Source organism: Carettochelys insculpta, chromosome 17 (genome assembly GCF_033958435.1).
Source record: "Carettochelys insculpta isolate YL-2023 chromosome 17, ASM3395843v1, whole genome shotgun sequence".
Taxonomy (NCBI): domain Eukaryota; kingdom Metazoa; phylum Chordata; order Testudines; family Carettochelyidae; genus Carettochelys; species Carettochelys insculpta.
Genome location: NC_134153.1, coordinates 30,157,243 through 30,176,343, shown reverse-complemented (window position 1 = coordinate 30,176,343; position 19,101 = coordinate 30,157,243). Strand labels below are relative to the sequence as shown.

The 19,101-nt window shown below is 54.1% G+C and overlaps 1 protein-coding gene across 2 annotated transcripts in view; it reads right to left on the bottom strand.

Annotated features, from left to right (window-relative positions):
- Positions 1–17,856, bottom strand: part of NECAB3 (N-terminal EF-hand calcium binding protein 3) — a 48,780-nt gene extending 30,924 nt beyond the window's left edge. For both annotated transcript variants that reach the window (XM_075011654.1, XM_075011655.1), the window contains exons 1-3: positions 17,664–17,856; positions 5,691–5,715; positions 4,278–4,386 (exon numbers count right to left, since the gene is read on the bottom strand). In XM_075011654.1, the coding sequence (XP_074867755.1) occupies positions 4,278–4,386; positions 5,691–5,715; positions 17,664–17,765 (236 nt within the window). In that variant the 5' untranslated portion in view covers positions 17,766–17,856. The remainder of the gene's footprint in view (positions 1–4,277; positions 4,387–5,690; positions 5,716–17,663) is intronic.
- Between the last annotated feature and the right edge of the window lie 1,245 nt (positions 17,857–19,101).

The following is a 19,101-nucleotide window of genomic DNA, read 5'->3' as shown; positions in this document are numbered from 1 at the left end:
AACAATGGGCTTCACCTGAAGCAAGGGAGATGTAAGTTAAACGTTAGGCAGAAAGTTCAAGGGTAGCTAAGCTCTGGAATACATTAACAAGGGAGACTGTGGAACTTCCATTGTTGGAAGTTTGTAAGAGCAGATTGGACAAACACCTCTCTGGGATGTTGTCAGTTTAGCTGGCCCCGGCTCAGTGCAAGGGGCTGGAGCAGGTGACCTCCTGGGTCCTTTCCAGCCATACATTACTATGATGCAATATGCTACTTGGAAATACTCCTGCAGCACAAACAGAAAGGCTAGAATGTAAAAGCATTGCTAGTTCTATGCTGGAGCTTTCAAGGGTGCTGCCAGCACAGACTTCTTTGCCTATAGCCCGTGTCTCCCCACAGAATCCAGTCCACGTCCACTGTTCTTCCAGCCTGCCCAGGAGAATGACAGCCTGGCACATGGGCTTTGCAGGTCTCTCTCTCTCCCATCCCCTCACCTGCACCAGAGAGCAGATCCATACCCTGCATCTAGGGCCCTTATCCGGGGCTCTGTAGCAAGCGTCTCTGCGCATCTACAGGGCTGAACTCTGACCATTCATGAATGAGTAATTAACCCTAATTAGCCCAGCGATGTCACTGTTACACCATTGGTATTTTGTCAGGAAACATCCGGAAATTACGTGAGCAAAGGTCAAGGAGCAACAGCAAAAGAAACATTTTCCATAGTTGCATCCAACTTTGAAGCGGGAGACCTCTGCCTGGATTAGACAGCTGTCGTCTCTTCGGAGAAAACTTCTGCGACTTCATTTCTATCCAGTTGTGAGTGAAACAGAGAGAGAGAGAGAAAATACCCAATATTGCCTGTCTCCATATAATCAGGAATCTGAGCTCCTTTCCTATCTCATTGCTCCAGAATATGTAACACCATCTCAAAAGGTATTTGAGCAGAGCTTCCTGAGCTCTGACAGTTCAACACACTCCAGATTCAGGCCTCTGCACCAGCACAGGAACCATTAGACAATTTGATCCGCTGCAGAGGTTCAGCCACGTTGGGTCTCAGTAGGGACACAGCCTGAAGGCTGGTCGCTCACTCTGAGCTTCACAGTCTCACATCCAAGGCAATCTGGTCTAATGCAAAAGCTGTTATTTCCCCCTGCAACATGACTAAGGGGGAAAAAGCCTGCTGGGGATAATGCAGCAGACAGACGGCACTCAGGCTCCTGACAACCGAGCTCAGAGACCCATGAACCTGCTAGGCAAAGATCTGAACAGACGCTAATAATCTCTGCTCACAGGAACACTGCGGTGACCGGTGTCACTGCCCATGCCAGATCCCTCTCTCCCGTATGCTAGCGACCCAAATGGTGGATCTGGAAAGACGGTAGGCAGCCCGATCTTGCCACTAACACAGCCCAGGATGGGGGCAGGTATTGCCTTCCCCTGCAGCCTGGAGCACGGCTACTGGCAGGTTTACACCAGCATAAAAGGTAGCTCTCTGTAATGTGAAGTCTTTAAGAACATAAGAATGACCACACTGGGTCAGAGCATAGGTCCATCAAGCCCAGTATCCTGTCTTCCGACAATGGCCAATGCCAGATGCCCCAGAGGGAATGAACAGAACAGGTAATCATCAAGTGATCGATTCCCCGTTGCCCTTTTCCAGCCTCTGGCAAACTGAAGCTAGGAACATCCTCCTTGCCCATCCTGGCTAATAGCCATGAATTTCTCTAATTCTTTTCTAGAAGCTCTGCTATAGTCTTGGCCTTCACAACTTCCTCCAGCAAGGAGTTCCACACGTTAACTGTGTGTTGTGTGAAAATAATATTTCCTATTGTTTGTTTTAAACCTGCTGCCTATTCATTTCATTTGGCAACCCCTAGTTCTTATGTTGTGAGAAGGAGTAAGCAACATTTCCTTACTTACTTTCTCCACACCAGTCATGATTTTATATAGCTCTATAGCCCCCCTTAAATGGTCTTTTTTCCAAGCTAAAAAGTCCCAGCCTTATTAATCTCTCCTCCTAGGGCTCACGGTCCGTACCCTTAATAATTTTTGTTGCCTTTTTCTGAACCTCTTCCAATTCCAATATATCTTTTTTGAGATGGGGCGACCACATGTGCACACTGTATTATGGATGTGGACATGCCATGGATTTACGTAGAGGTAATGACATTTTCTGTCTTATTATCTATTCCTTTCTTAACGATTCCCAACATTTTGTTTGCCTTTTTGACTGACGCTGCACACTGAGTGGATGTTTTCAGAGAACTTGCCACAATGACTCCAAGATCTCTTTCTTGAGTGGTAACAGCTAAGCCATACACCATCATTGTATATGTATAGTTGGGATTACATTTTCCAAAGTGCATTACTTTGTATTTATCAACACTGGATTTCATCTGCCATTTTGCTCCCCAACCACATAATTTATTAAGATCCTTTTGTGTCTCTTCACAGTCTGCTTGGGACTTAGTATTTTGAGTATTTGAGTAGCTTTATGTCATCTGCAAATTTTGCCATCTCACTGTTTATCCCTTTTTCCAGATCATTTATAAATATGCTGAATAGGACTGGTCCCAGCACAGACCCCTGGAGACACCACTATTTACCTCTCTCCATTCTGAAAACGGACCATTTATTCCTACCCTTTGTTTCCAATCTTTTAACCATTTACCAATCCAAGAGAGGACCCTCCCTCTTAGCCCATGACAGTTAACTCTGCTTAAGAGCCTTTGGTGAGGGACCTTGTCAAAGGCTTTCTGCAAATCCAAGTACACTGTATCCACCAGATCCCCCTTGTACACACAGTTGTTGACCCTTTCAAAAAATTCTAATAGATTGGTGAGTCACGACTTCACTTTACAAAAGCAGTGTTGACTCTTCCCCAACAATTTATGTTCATCAAGGTGTCTGACCATACACATGATTAATACATGATTCAACCACTTCAGTAGCTCACCCAGATGGGATGGGTCGAGTAAAGGATGGGTGGGAGAGACTTGGGGGCCTGCAGTGTGCATGAGGTCAGACTAGGTGATCACGATGGTCCTTTCTGGTTTTAGAGCCTATAATGCAGTTAAGGCCGCAGAGACCTAGGCCTGGCAACAAACCTGAAGTTGGGTGCCTACCTAACTTGGAGAATCTGGTCTCCACCTCTCTGTGCCTCAGTTTCCTGACTTGCAATGGGGTTAGCTCAATGGGGCAGGGGAATGGAGTGAATCTTTGCCAGCGATGGAAATACCATGACAACGACAGCCTTGTTAAAAACACGACTGGTGTCCTGGTCACTCTGCCCAGCAGCGTAAGACTCTGATCTGAGCAGATCCTCACCACAAACAAGCAGAGAGCTCAGCTGCTCCCAGGTGATATAATAAGCCTAGAGCCAAATCCCTCTCATTCATTTAAATGGAAATGTGCCAGGGATAAAACTGGCCTTCATTGTTTTAAAAAGTACAATTTGCCCTTGTTCTGATTCAAACGTAAAATACAGCCTTCCCGTGCCAGCTGGTACTGCGCTGTGCAGAACGATCTCATTCACGGTGGAATTCTGGAGTAACACTGTTCTTCCTCTAGGGTATCACCAGCCTACAGAGGTGAGAACTTGGCTCACGATTTTCATCAAAAGTTACCTAAATTCTCAGTCACTTTAAGTCCCATCTGAAGGCCCTATACCCTGCCAGACTGGGGTAGAGTCGTCTTCCCAAAACGGAGAATGTAGGTCCATGTGTCACCAAAACCTACATTAACTGTCATAGTTTTGATCTCTGTATACTTCTGCCTTGGTTCCACTAGGGTTTTACAAGTATCAGAGGGGTAGCCGTGTTAGTCTGGATCTGTAGAGCAACGAAGGGTCCTGTGGCACCTTATAGACTAACAGAAAAGTTTAGAGCATGAGCTTTCGTGAGTTAACTCACGAAAGCTCATGCTCTAAACTTTTCTGTTAGTCTATAAGGTGCCACAGGACCTTTCGTTGCTCTAGGGTTTTACAGTGGTCCGTGTTTCTGAAACAGACTTTTCAACTGCCAACCACCACAGCATGGTTTTAAATGGATGTTTACCAGAAAGAACTTATGTAAATCTGACAGCATTTGTCCCAAATGTCTCACTCTGCATCACCTTCAGACATGGTAGTCAATGGGATTTTAATACCCGACAGTTCCAACACATGGATTTCTCTCACGGCTAATGCTGACTGCAAAAGCTTTATTTGTACCAATCCGCAAATGTCACTTCATTCACAGAAAACTGAGTTTTAAATCCTGCTGCTTGTCCTTTCATCTAGGAGAGCACAGTACTTACTCTGAATGACGCCTGTCAATCCCACTGAAGAGTTCCCACAGTTCCTCTGAGCTTAGAATCCCATCCGCAAAATAGTTCTTAAACTCTTCAAATGACAGCTTGCCATCATCTGCATGGACATAAAAGCGGGGGGGATACTTATACAGCTGCAAGGAGAAGCGAATCAGGCCACATAACGAGAAGTGTGGGCTGACTGGGAATATCCCGAGTAATGGCTAGAGATGGTCCCAGACCCTTCAATGAAGCCTCATTCCATTAAAACACACAGGTCTGTCAAGACAGAACTACTTGAAGAAATTGAGACAATTGCTCTACATTTTCGTTTGGTTAGAAAAGCCAGGAGAAAGAGATCCGACAAAACATGCGAGCAACATCTAGGGAAGGGAAGGTGTCCATTTGTCATTCTGAAACAACTTTTCATTTCCTATTTGTTAGCATTATAATACAAACACATTTAAAGTGCGTATTTTTGTTTCTATTCACTTAGAAAATGTTTTGTTCTGAAAAATTGGGAGGTGAAAGTGGGGGAGGCTCCTTCAGGGTGTTCAAATTTTTTCCATCATCATAGGCCCCCAGTATTGCCTGGCACCATGCACTAAAACCCACCAACCCCAAGGAGATCAAAGTACACAGCTCATAGTTCTCTCTCCCATGCAGAATGAAGTCAGACTTTGCAGTCTCAAAATTCTTCCCCAAGCAAAGCAGCAGGCCTGTAGCACTTTAAAGACTAACAAAATAATTTATTAAGCAATGAGCTTTTGTGGGACAGACCCACTTCTCCAGAGCGGGCTATTCCCAGGAACACTTTACTCTGTTAGTCTTTAAAGGGCTAGAAGACTGGTTTTTTGTCTGGGGAAGATACGGACTAACACGACTACCTCACTGGGACTATCCCCCAAACAGAACTTCTGTTTTCTGCCCAGCTCTAATAATAATACTGTTCTAGCTCCTTCTAGGCACAGCCCTGAAAGCCCACTGTTGGCAAGCGTTAATTAGGCCTCACAAAATTCCAGTGGCTCAGAATTAGCACCCTGTTTTAAGAAAAAAAAAAAAAAAAATCTAAGCACCAAATCCCTGATGTTGCCTGCCAAGCAAAGCTTAATCTCACAAAAGAAGCTACCAAAGCCCCATCACTGCTCCAGTGGGCTCTTAGCCCAAGAGCATCTTATTTCATCTTACATCTGCAGAAGGGAAGCGATTTTTGGTAGCAGTTGATTATTTACCAGGCTCACACAATTAACAACATGAAGCTGCCATGTGTTATTCTGGAGCAGTTGGGTAAATACATTGGTACCCCCCACAAAGACTGTCAGCCAAAGACCTTCATACAGGCAGGGCACAAACCAACCACTGATACGGGAAAGAACAGAATGAAACCTACTTGGGAGAAGATACAGTTTCACGAGTACTCACCATTCTTGTTGGCCCGTCGAAAAACCTGAAAAGGAGAAAAAAAACCATCGTGTGTAGCACCACTAGGGAGAGAGTGAATCGCCAGGGCATTTCCTGAAAGAGGCAAAGGCACCAATCTCTGCTGCACTTGATTCACAGACCACTAACGAGATGCTAATCAATGCAAATGACTAGGGATATGCTACCTAGCCCTGGCAAGGGCTGGGAGTCAGGCTAGCCATGGGAGTAGGTGCTGGAGGCTGGCCAGGATTGTGCTGGGGAGGCTAACTCAACCGTGACCCACGCCACTGTAGCCATAAGACTGTACGTAGAACACCACTCGAGCAGAGATAACAGGTGTGTGCCTGCCACTGCCAGGAAGCAGCCTGCTAGGTGCTGCATAGTAACACCCTGAGAGTGTTAGTTACCATGAAGCGGTGGCACAAACTCTTTTTGGGGTGGGGGTGCACCAGCTAGCTCCCCTTTAGACCTGTTGAGATTGGGTTGCCAACTCCCCCGGACTGGATGACCCAGAGTCCATTGCTGCAAATGGCCCCTGTCCATCTAACCTGGAAGAGTTGGCAGTTCTCTCCACCCCAGGCTGGGGCCACAGCAGGGGACAGCTGCAGAGCCCTGGAGCAGTGGTGAAACCCTTGTGGCTGGCGGGGCTGAGGGGCAGTGGGCCCCAAGGACCAGCAGAGCCTGTGAGGCTGGCAGGTGGTGGGACCTCAGGGAACTGGCAAAGCCCTAGGAGCTAATGAGTGGCAAGACCCCAGGGCTGGCTGTTAGCAGGACCATTGGGGCTGGCAAAACGCATGGGGCCAGTATGATCCCACAGGGGCTACCTAGAGCTCAGGAACCAAGGCTGGAGGAGCTGGCAGCGGGGCTGGCCCCCAGGTGCAGGAAACCCGAGTGCAAAACTTGTGGGTCCTGCAGCACCCCCCTCCCCCCACCTCCCGACTTCACATGCTTAGGCCACCACCGGAGGGATTTACTCCGAGGAGATTCTCCTTGGCAAACCATTGAAGCAGTTTCTCCCCTCCAATCTGCAGAGCCCTGGGGCTGCATGTCTGGGAGTCAGCAAGGTCTAGGCATGTAATGCACAGACACTCCTTGAGGACACAGGGATCAAAGTGTTGCCTTAAAAACGTCATTTATTCACAAAACAAAAGATGAAAAACACCCACAAGTGCACAAGCGTACTTGGCTGCTGGATGTAGTAAAAGCAACTAAAAACAACAAGGTTTGGGCACAGAGAATTACTTCTCTGGGATTCAATGTAGAAGTTACAGCGTACAGGGGAAATACATCAACCAGCCTATAAAGTCCCACAGCAAACCCAAAATACATAACCTGATCGCCTCTAACCACCCATTTCCTTTCTGCTTAGATATCTATGCTCTGATTATATGGCCTGGATATTTACTGGATGCATTCGGCCTGCTTACAATCAAGCATGCTGGTCTCTCCCGGCTCCAGCCACAGGACAAAGCCCCTCTCAGACTGCAATTTCCAGTGACCCTGTCCTGCTCCAAACAGCTGCCGAGGGGAAGCTGGAGGAGGAAGGAAGACGTTTGCCTTGTGAATCTGCAAGGTCTCTCTTTGCACAGCACATTTGGAATTCACATCAGGCCAGTGACCATGTAGGAGTTGAAGGCTCATCTGGGAGGGGCTATGCCCCTAGAGAACAACAAGGAGCAAGGTTTGGGGCAAGTGGCTATTTCAAATCTCCACATGCTCCCAGGGTGTGAAACGGCAGAGCACCACTAACATCAATGGAGCAGCACCGACCTGCACCTGCTGTAAATTCAGCCAGCCCCACCCCGCAAAAATCCATCCTCTGGTGCTGACCTGGGGAGCATCCGAAAGAGCTCTTCTACCTCATCCCCTTCCTTGGCTCCTTCCGAAAAGGAGCACCAAGTGACAGCTTTGGAAGCCTCCTGAGGCTTCTCGGGATGTTACCTGGAGCCCCCGGGGCAGTCAACCCACGTGCAGGTCAATAACACCAATCACAGACTGGCGTTCTCCTCACCTGGCAGCTGACGATGCCTTAGACGGCATGCAGCCCACGTGTGAGCACCAAACCCTGCCAGTGCAGAGCATGAGGTCGTGGCTGCCGTGAGCACGGCAGTGCTGAAACCCGACAGGTGAAAGGGTAACTTGCCAGCCTGCCCCAGAGACCTTCCCCCAGAATGGTGCATGCTCAGAACAGGGATCCTCACTAGTGCTGTCTCTATGCTTCCAAATAGCCTAGTGACCAGCAATCGCCACCCTCTGCCTGCAGCCCCAGCGAGCCCCTGGCTCGGCAGGTAGGGATGGGCCCGTTCTATTTTCAGCACCCTGGGAGAGGCCACCCTGCTAAAGGAAGTTAAGTTTTTCTGAAATCCCTGGAGCAGGTACATTCCCCCACATTCAGAAATGGATGGTTGGTTTGACTGCTCAGTCCCGGTTCCCCAGAGGGGCCAAACCCTGCTGCCTTGCCTCATACAAGGTGCTGCCCCCACTTCTTGCATGAGCGAGACCTACTCATGTGAATAAGACTTACAGGACTGGCCCTGGCTGCGACCCAGGGAAGGAGGAGGTACCAGGAGAGATGCCCTCTGCAGAGCAGGTCCACCTCAAGGTGGCCTGGTGAGGCTAGGGCACTGCCTTTGCCTCTCTCTGCGCTAGAGGGCAGAGCTTGGGGACTGGAGGGGAACCGCTCTGCAAGGCAGCAGGGGGCTTACTGGGCTGACTCACAGCCCTCATCCACCCTTCCAGCAGATGGGCCAGAATCCAGCCCTAGGGAGGGGGTTGGGAGGATGCATTAGTATGAGACAGGCAGCTAGGGTCAGGGACTGACTGGAACCCCAACCACGCAGAGTCAGGGCGACTCTAGCCTTCCTGCCGTGGGGTGCACCCCACCTGCACTATGCCTCGGGATCATGTGTCGGCACAGACACCCAGCGTACCTCACCCTGAGGCCCGACAGGGGCCTGCCAGGATGATGCTACGCAGGCTGGCTGCTGGTTGGCATGTGGTCCCCATGCTGTGCTGGAACATGCAAGAGGATTTAATGCTCCAATAACCCACCAGCAAAGATGGAAACTGAGATCAGATTTAAATAATAAAACCCTTGGCACTCCCTTGCTGTGGCACAGCTCCGCCTACCCCCAGTTCCGGTTCCCAGCGCTCACTAGGCATCTCCTTGAGGGCCAGGAGCGGCCCACTTCCCTCCAGGACCTTCCAGGGAGCCTCAGAGACAAGCCCCGATGTCGGAGGCCTGGGATGAGGCAGAGGCTGCTCAGAGAACCAGACTAAACAGCTAGTCACAGATCCCCCAGGCAAACACAACCCTCCAGTGTCAGCCCACTGGTCTGCCCTGGTGTCTCACTTCTCTAACGGGCACCAGCAGGCTCACAGCAAGAGAGCAGCCTACAGGCTCCCGGGCCCTTGTGGGGCCCCCACTGTCCCCCAGCTGTATTGTAGGCAGTCCGTCCTGTCCGACGATGACCTCTTGAGCTTGCACAGGCTCATCGGTTGTGGACTCGCATGTGGCTGAGGAGTCCAAGCTTTGCTTTCTTGTCACTGTTTTTCAACTGCTGTGAGGGTAAAGCCCAGCTGCGACATGCTGGCCATTTTGGTTGGGACACGCAATTTTTGGGACACCTTTTCTAGTCGCCTCCCTCATTTCGAGGGTGAGCTGCTCCTAAAAAAAGGCCTGCTCAGTCGCCTGGGCTGCTGCTGAACTCATCTGTTGTCTCAGGGTCAGAGTTGAGCAACCAAAGCTCACAGGCCGCCTACGTGCAGGTTTAGAGCTACGACTCCCAGTGGTCACCTCCACCTGTCACTTCGCCCCTCCGCCATCGCCGCAGGACTTTGAAGTAGACAGAAGTGATGCGAATGCATAAAGAACCTGTGCGGGAGAATGTTTAAAGTGGAAAAAGCTGTTGCACAGGGGCAGTTCCACTCTCTCGACCTCAGAAGCCTGGTTCCAGTGGTACGAAAAGTCATCACGGCTGGGACTTCCTAGGCTGCAGTGGATGGCCATGCCGTCTTTGGTGCCTTGTCATGCCCTTCGCTCTCCACAGAGCGTTGCAGAACCAACTTCCTGGTTGGCGCATCTTGCTGTCGATCTCATCTGTCCAATCCACCGGGGCCGGCTTTGCACGCTGGGATAGGCAATTCCCTATCTCACCGCAGGTTTCAGACCCACCGGCTACACTCACCTGGTTTAGCCCGCCGGTCAAAGTGGTTTATTGGGGTGTGGCTGCTGCATGCTACAGCTTTTTGGAGCCACAGGTGAGAGCTGGGTGCCAGGTGGGGACCAAAGCTGCACAAACTGCCCCTGAAGAGACATGACAAGTCCCCACACCAGAGGTGCTACCCCTCCCTGGGCACCCCACACACCTTGTCCCACAGCTACAAACAGCAGATCTGGCCAAGAGCCAGGGCAGGCTAAGGTGTGGGGGGAGCTCTCTGTCACCTGCCTTTCCAAAGTCCTCTCTGCCTTGTCTGGCCTCCACCTCCCGCCCCCCACATAACAGGCAGAAACACCGGCTGTACCCATCTCCAGCCAGCCCTGCAGGCACCTGCTCCAGGGAAACCAGGGGAGCTCCCCCCATGCAGGATGGAAGTCAGCGAGTCACTTCCCGGAGAAGCGGAGGGGGCTGCCCTCACAGTCCCAGAGGTGACCTCTACTTTCCATTGTCTCAAATCATGGAGACCAACAAGGTCCCGCGCGAAGCGAGCAAGCAGGAGGCAGAACTCTCGTGTGGACACGTGGGCTATAGTGATCGCCAGGGTACTGGGAAGCCTTTGGAGACAAGCGCACCGTGTCGAACTGAGGCGCACGTCCCAGCGAAACGGGCTCCAGGGGCCTCAGTCCTGACGTGGAGGAACTAGGCTATGGCGGAGAGGCGAGTTCCTTCTCCAGAGGGGTCCGTTCAGCCCGGGGTGCAAGCAAGAGGCTGTTGAGTAACGCCAGCTGGAGACGAAGATTTGTGGGTCCCTCTCCTGTCTCTCCTCAGCTGAGCCAGGGTGTCCTTGGGCAAACTACCGCAGGGCCCATGTTCAAAGGCCGTTCTCCACGCGCGCTGGTCGTGCATGGCCAGGCACCAGCTGAAGCCCTCGGTGGGTACAAGTGCGCGGCTCTGCACCGCAGGCGTCGGCCAACTGAAAGCACGTGCACATGAGTTACAACTTCCACAGCACGACTCTGCTTGCACAGGGGCGCGTGGACCCAAACAAGCAGAGACCCGTTAACACCACACACCTTAACAGCCAGCCCTGCGCCGCGCCCAGCTCTCCCCACCGGCAAAGCACAGCTAGTGACCTCTGTGTAGCTACACGGCACCCTGGTGCTACCAGTCTACCTCCCGGGCAGGACACGCCGCGAGTTCCGCCGGCGGCGTACAGTGCCTGAAGGCGCACAGGGAGAGGGGAGACGTTCTACTGCACACCTCTTGTGTAACCGCTCCCGCTCGTCACTCCTTACTCAGGGCGTGCGCGTGGCCCCGGGCGGCTGGAGCGGGTCTGAGGCTGTGGAGAGGCATGGAAACCAGGGGTGGGGGTTTTTGTGGTCAGGAGACACTGACCCCCAGAAAAATTGGTTTGGGGCCACACAAGTGAGAAGGCCCCTCCCTGACCCCTACAATCCCCTCACGGAGGTGGCCCCCAACTGAGTAGGAAAAAAAAGACACCTCACTCCCCTCCTCGCCCTCCAGCTCCACATGGTTGTGCGGGGGTGGGGGGGGACTGAGGCTCAGGGCTTCCTTTCCAGGCTGCAACAAATCTTCTGGGGGCCCAGGGCTAGAAGATTTTGTTACCCCTCACCCCCGGCTTTGGGGTGAGGCCAAAAATGAGGGATTTAGTTTGTAGGAGGGGGGCATCTGGGAAACAGGATGGACGTGTGGGGTCTGGGCATGGGGCAGGGTGCTGGAGCAGGCGTGGGGCAGGGTGTAGGAACAGTGTGCCGGAACAGTTGTGGGGCAGGACGCCGGAGCAGGGTGGGGGTAGGAGCCTGGGGCAGGGCGCCGGAGCAGCGTGGGGGTAGGGGCACGGGCCAGGGCACCGGAGCAGGGTTGGGGGAGGGGCGTGGGGCAGGGCGCCGGAGCAGGGCGCCAGAGCAGGTGGGGTGATAGGGGCGCGGGGCAGGGCACCGGAGCAGGCGGGGTGATAGGGGCGTGGGGCAGGGCGCCGGAGCAGGGTTGGGGGAAGGGCGTGGGGCAGGGCGCCGGAGCAGGGTGGTAGTGTGCTCTCTGGTTGGGGGGATGCATGAGGGTGATGGAGGTGGAGCTTTTACCTGCTCAACTCCCCGGGGCTCACGCGGCTCTGCACGCCCTGCTGCTCCCATTGGCCGTGATTCCAGCCAATGGGAACAGCAGGGGAAGCAGCCTGCAGGCCCCCAGCTGGGAGGATGGCGAAGGACAGCGCGGAACTGCTTCCCACCCTGGCCAGGCAAAGCTGGTGGGTCAGACCCCACTCCCAGTGCGTGTGTGGGCAGGACCCTGAGTTCCTGGTGGGTTCACATAGTTGGTTAAATGGCTCCACACCCCCACTACGTGAACTGTTCCAGCCCACGGAAGCCCCCACACGGATAAGAAGTAGGAAGTAGCTGATCTAAAGGCAAGAAGTGCCCTGAGCGCAGCTCCCCTTTATTCCTGGGGTCGCTCCTGCAGCCAGAGCCACTCAGAGGTGTGGCTCCCATTTTGCTTAGGTGCCTTCTCCTATGGGAAGCTCAGCTCCGGATGCTGCATTGTGTGAGCTCGGGGCTGTCTGGCAGTGCAGGAACAGAATGAGCTGGAAAGCACTAGGCCAAGCCACTGCACCCCCTGAGATCTGTCACTCTGATTCCAATCACGCCTGCTCTGGAACAATCAGCAGGTTCAGAAACAGACAGACCAGTGCTGTGCCCTCCTGTCCACACAGGGGCCAGGGCTGCCCACCTCGCTCCCAGCTGCAGGGAAGCCACAGAGAGGGCTGTAAGCTGCGTGGGTCTCCTGCCCCTGAAGGGGACACCCAATGCACACTACCAAGGGACAGGCTCCATTACCCGAGAAGTCGAACGTTTGCAGCCCCCAATAGCTCTTTCCTCACAACACCCTGAGAGACAGGGCAGGGCTATTATTCCAAGAGGAAACCAGGGCACAGAGAGACTAAGTGAGTTACCCAAGTTTACGCAGGCAGTCTGTGGCAGCATTGGGAGCCAAACGTAGGTTTTGGCTAGAGTCTTCTCTCTCTCTCTCTAGGTTGCTGCAATGTGTGAGGGACAGCCATGAACCTCTCCCCCTGCCAATCCTTCCTGGTGTGCTAAAGCTTTTCAGTCCTGTATTCACGGGCATGCAAGGACTGCCTTTGCAGCCAGTCCCTGCATGGGAGAAACAACGGGGAAGCTATCACCTGTGTAGGTACAAGGCACAGCCTGGGCTATATTCAACAAGCACTAACACAAACCACAGCAAAATGGACAGAGGAGTGAAAAATACTCTTCCGGGTGGGGAGCTATGGTAGGTCTATGTCTTCCCCCTGTAAGCATGCAATGCCCAGGGTTATCCCAAGGCAGTGCTCTCAGACAACCCCTTCGCCAGGGCAGAAAATGCAGCCATAAGCTCCCACAGCTGGAAAGCTGGGGGCTGCTCATCAGCTGTGCAGCCTTGTGCTAGACTTTCTCGTCTCAGTACAGGGGGACTGGGCTGGGCTCCTCCACCCTCCCTCAGGGCGCAGAGCTGCTCACTACGCAAGTAGCCGCGCCCACGCTGCTGGTTGGCGCAGCATGCTGCCACTCAGCATGGACAGGCACTGCAGAATCTTCCCTGCAGAGATGACATCTTTGAAATGAGCAGCCAGGTGTGCCCAGGCTGGGCCCCTCCATGGGCACCCTGGTGCTGGCCAGCACTAGGTGCTCCCAGTCCTCCGATTCCTAAGAACCCAAATTGCTGTGAAACCACCATGTTCTGCGGCACAGGCAGGGAACGGAGCAGCTCCCCAAGGATGAGGAGTTCTGTTGGGGCTCTCCTCCCAGGAGCTCCGGGGAGAGTAGCCGCCAAAGGACAAGCAGACAGGGGAGAGCTGCAGCTGGCACAGACCCCGATGGCATTTCAATCCGCATCCAGTACCCTGCCTGTGGGGTAAGGGAGGGTTGCAGCCCATGTGCAACACAAGCTTATTTGCGCTTTGCACAGGAGTGACGGATTTCATCCTAACGGCTGCCCAGATGCTCATGGTTTACCAAATGGACAACCAGCCTCAGCAGCACATCTGAATTGCCTTCCTCGGAGACTACACATCTCAGCACACAATGCTGCACCTGGAGATGCACGCTGGGATCTGTCACACCCACCAGCACGGCCGCCAGCAGAAGCTCTGGAAGTCCCTGGGTTGCACATGGTGTAAGAGGTTTCAGTCAGACATGCCCACCTGACTTCGACTGGCCCGTGCCACGTTTCGTGCAGAGCACGTAGTTCCAGCATAAGAACATAAGAATGGCCATACTGGGTCAGACCAAAGGTCCATCCAGCCCAGCATCCCGTCTGCCGACGGTGGCCAATGCCAGGTGCCCCAGAGAAGGAGAACAGAAGACAATGATCAAGTGATTTATCTCCTGCCATCCATCTCCTGCCCTTGTTCTGAAGGCTAGGGCACCATACTTTATCCCTGGCTAATAGCCATTTATGGACCTAACCTGCAAAAATTTATCAAGCTCTTTTTTAAACCCTAATAGAGTCCTGGCCTTCACAGCCTCCTCCGGCAAGGAGTTCCACAGGTTGACTGTGCGCTGTGTGAAGAAAAGTTTCCTTTTATTAGTTTTGAACCTACTACCCATCAATTTCATTTGGTGTCCCCTAGTTCTTGTATTATGGGAAAAGGTAAATAATTTTTCTATGTTCACTTTCTCCACACCATTCATGATTTTATATACCTCTATCATATCGCCCCTCAATCGCCTCTTTTCCAGACTGAAAAGTCCCAGTCTCTCTAGCCTCTCCCCATATGGGACCCGTTCCAAACCCCTAATCATCTTAGTCGCCCTTTTCCGAACCTTTTCTAATGCCAATATATCTTTTTTGAGGTGAGGAGACCACATCTGCACGCAGTACTCAAGATGTGGGCGTACCATAGTTTTATATAGGGGAAGTATGATATCTTTTGTCTTATTATCGATCCCTTTTTATTATTATTTATTATTATTAATTATTATTATTATTATTATTATCTATCCCTCTTTTAATAATTCCTAACATCCTATTTGCTTTACTAACTGCCGCTGCACACTGCGTGGATGTCTTCAGAGAACTATCCACTATAACTCCAAGATCCCTTTCCTGATCTGTCGTAGCTAAACAGATAAACAGGCAGCACAGCACCTTTAACTACCGCACATGACAACTCTCACCATTTTATCATCAGTCTCATGCTACTTGGTGCTTCACTCAAAGCCCCAGCTCCCGGAGTCATGACAATCTCAACTGTTTTTAAGTGAGTTTCTTGTGCACATGGTTGCAGAGAAAAGCTTGAAAACACAATCCCTAAAGGCCCAGACACTAGAATACGTACTAAGAATGACCCCAGTATTTACCATTATTATTTACACACCCTATTTGGGGGCCTGATTCGCAGAACTGCTGCCTGCTGCGCTCTGCCACTTTATTTCCCTGTGGCGCAGGGACAGATTTTCAAAGTTCAGCATGGACAGTTCCATGCCAGCGCTAACTCATGAGACCCTACGCAGGCTCTCCCACTGGTCCCATCTCCAGGGTATCTGAGCACCCGTGTCCCACAAGTAGTCACCTGACCTGAGAAGTTAGACTCCTGCGAACAATACGCCTGCAGCAGCAAGTGCCTAACTCTGCAAATCGACTCTGCAGCCTTGGGAATCGGGCACTGAGCTCCTGCTGAGCTGAGACTGGGGCACCTAACTCTGCTAGTGTCCATTATAAATCCCAGCTCAATTGTCTATGCCGCTCTTAGCCGCAAGTGTAGCTGCTCCAGTCAGCACAGACAGGCTGACATTGCTCCTAGTGTAATAACACATCCTCAGCCCTGCTCATCCTCCGTTTGGTGTTGTCAAAGCGAAACCCTGCAGATGCATTGACTGGTGCAAACAGGAACGGTTTCTTTGGCCAGATGTCAGAGGTCTCTTGCTGGGGACTCAGTCACACAAAGTCCAGCAGGTAACCCGCTAAGAGTCAGCTGGGAGCAGCTGATTCTGGGGATCCCCACCCGGCCCCTGGGAGGAGATGATGCCTTGAAAAGGGGTTTCCACAATTCTAAGGTACTAAGTAGGCAGCAATTCTGCATACTCAATAGAAGACAAATCCACCAGCCAGTTGGTGCCCCTTAAGACTCTTGTGGCAGCAGAGGCTGCATGAGGGCACTGAAACCTCTCACAAGGCGCCGGAGGCACCGAGAGACACCAGCATCTGGCTTCATAAACATTTCATCCAGTCAGTTTTTAGAGAGTTAACCCCAGGGTCTCCCGGACACACTCAGGGGAGCAACAAGCACAATGGGCTGTGGGCTTTGAATGTCAAGATGAAAGCCAGCCACTGAAAGTTCGTCCCTGCACCTAGAGCAGCAGGAAGTGCTGGCAGCTGTTCTGAGCCAGCTCCCAGCATCGGTGTGCCAGAAGCCCTAAGTCAGAGCACTGCTTCAAAGCTGCTTTTAACTCTTAGTTTCTGAGAGACCGTGAACACAGTGGGCAGGTGATAGCCACCAGCCTGCAGCAAATGCAGCGCATTAAAAGCACAGACATTTCAAATGTCGCCCAGCTGCCAGTCATCTCCGGCGCTGGACTGGGAAACCCATCATTACCCACATTCCGTGCGTGACTGCCAGCTACTGCAAAGCCTTGTTCCCATAGACTTCCCCAGCTGTGACTGCAAACCAGGCGCTGGTGCCTTCCCACAGGGCAGCTGCAGGCGCAGTTAAATGGCACCATTCAGCCGGGGGCTTCTGCTGTGCAAAGTGGCCAGGAAAACAAACCAGACCAAAAACCAGAATCTGCTCTCCCCCGGCCCAGGCCAAAGGAGAAATGCTCCACGCAGTGTGCCTGCACAACGAGCCACAAGCAACAGCCACCCCCGGGGTGGGGAGAAACCTCAGTGGCAGTTTGTGAAGCTGTGCCCGGCTCCGCAGAGACAACACACATGTCCTGGGTCGGGTCAGGTCCCAAGCAGGGCTCTACACCAGCCAGCCAGGATTGCCAGTCCTGGGCACACAGGTCCTCGAGGCCAACCCGGGGGCTGCACAGACGAACAGGGGAGTGGAGGCAGTCGTTCATCCCTCGGCCTCGCTCACCTGTGCTGCCAACACCCTGCGCACTTGGGCCTGGCTGGCAGATTCTGCAGATACCCCTTGGGCAGAGGAGGGCAGCCCTATGGGCATGGCACACACCTATGCCCTGCGACCCACACGCACACCTCGCACCCACCTGCAACCCTCCCCTCAACTGCTCCGGACTCTCACAAGCTGACAACCTTCCACCCCACAACCCACACACCGACCCCCCCGACCCAGACCCACACACACAGCCCCCTCCCCACACCTTGACCCCCCTGCCCGGACCCACACACACACTCACAGCCCCCTCCCCACACCCTGACCCCCCTGCCCGGACCCACACACACACACTCACGGCCCCCTCCCCACACCCTGACCCCCCCGCCGGGACCCACACCCACTCACAGCCCCCTCCCCACACCCTGACCCCCCCGCCGGGACCCACACCCACTCACCGCCCCCTCCCCACACCCTGATCCCCCTGCCCGGACCCACACCCACTCACCGCCCCCTCCCCACACCCTGACTCCCCTCCCCGGACCCGCACCCACTCACAGCCCCCTCCCCACACCCTGACTCCCCTCCCCGGACCCACACCCACTCACAGCCCCCTCCCCACACCCTGACTCCCCTGCCCGGACCCACACACACACACAGAGCCCCCTCCCCACACCCTGACCCCCCGCCCGGACCCCCACACACAGGCGAACACCCCCCGCCCCGCGCCCCACTCACGTCGTGCAGGAGGGCGCCCCCCGGGGCGCGGGGCGGCGGGGGCTGGCCGGGGCGCGGGGCGGGCAGCAGGCACCCAGCCAGCAGCGGCGCACAGCCCAGCATGGCCCGGCCGCCGCACGTGCTGCCGCGGGAAGGCGCCGGCGGTGCGGGGTCGGGGTCCGGGGCCGGGGCCGGGGCCAGGCTGCGCGCTCTGCGCCCCCTCCGGCCGCCTCCGCCTCCGCCTCCGCCTCCCACGCCCGCCGCCGCCGCCTGATTGGCCGCAGCCGAGCCGGGCCGGGCCCGCCGCTGTCCGCCGCTCCGCGCCCCGCAGCGCCGCCCAGCGCCCGGCACCGACAGCGCAGCGCAGGGGCAGCGGCTGCGGGTGGGGCGGGGGAGCTGGGCTGCGCTTATGTCGCAGAGTGTGGGGGCCCCCGGCCCTGCACCCCGGCCCCAGGCAGAGGTGACACCGCAGGGAGAGCAGGAGGGTATCAGGCGACTGGGACACAGCGCAGAACAGCCTGGCCAGCACGGGACCCAGAAGCCGCCAGTACCATCCATTTCGGGGAGAGGGGCCCAGAGGGGTCCCCAAGCTGGGGCCTGGCCTCCTTCCCCCTCTCCAGCTAGACGCCAGCGTGCCCCACTCCAACAGCCAAGCGCTCCTTCAAACCAGCCAGGCCCCTGCTCCGGGGAAGGAAGGGGGGCACCTGGCTGCCTAGGTTACGAAGAGCAGGGAGGGCTATTACCTGTGTGAAGAGTCATCATTGCTATGCATTGATGCGGTGCCTAGGGAAACTGAGGCACCCACTTCAGGTTGCTACAGGACAGATGGAAACACATGGAACCTAACCAGGAGAATAGTCCTCACCCTCGCAGCTTTCCTAGCATGCAGCTGGAGCAAAGAGCATCCCACAGGGCAGCTAAGCAGTGATCGCTGGCTGCTTCTTCCTCCCTCGGCTGTGGAGTTCAGAGCAGCCAGGGAGGCCTCGGCCCACTACCGGTTTGTTGCGCACCTGTCTCTGCTGTTTCCCACAGAGCCAGGACCCTCTGGCCAGGGGCACTCAGCTCCTTGCAAGGTTCTGTGTCACAAAAACTAGTTGTCAAGTACCTTAGTAGCCACTGGAGAGGTGCTGGGAGGTGGACAGTCACTGCCCCACCCCCTTAGCTGCTTAGTGTGTACTGAGCATGCTGCTGAAGCTGCTACCCTCCCTCTGCCCCCACCATCACAGCCTGCTTGGGTCACCTCCCCTAAATCTGAAATGACACCTGGATGCAGTTGACCATATGGAAATAATGAAGCTGAGTCACCTTTGTAAAGCCCCGTGAGACTGACCACTGAGAAACAGCACAGCTGCTTCAGAGGAGGGAGTGAGATGGGGGTAGGGAAGTGGTTTAGACTACCAGGTCAAGCTCAAGTGCACAATGGCAGAGCCTGGCCCTGCTTATGTCCATGGGAACTTCT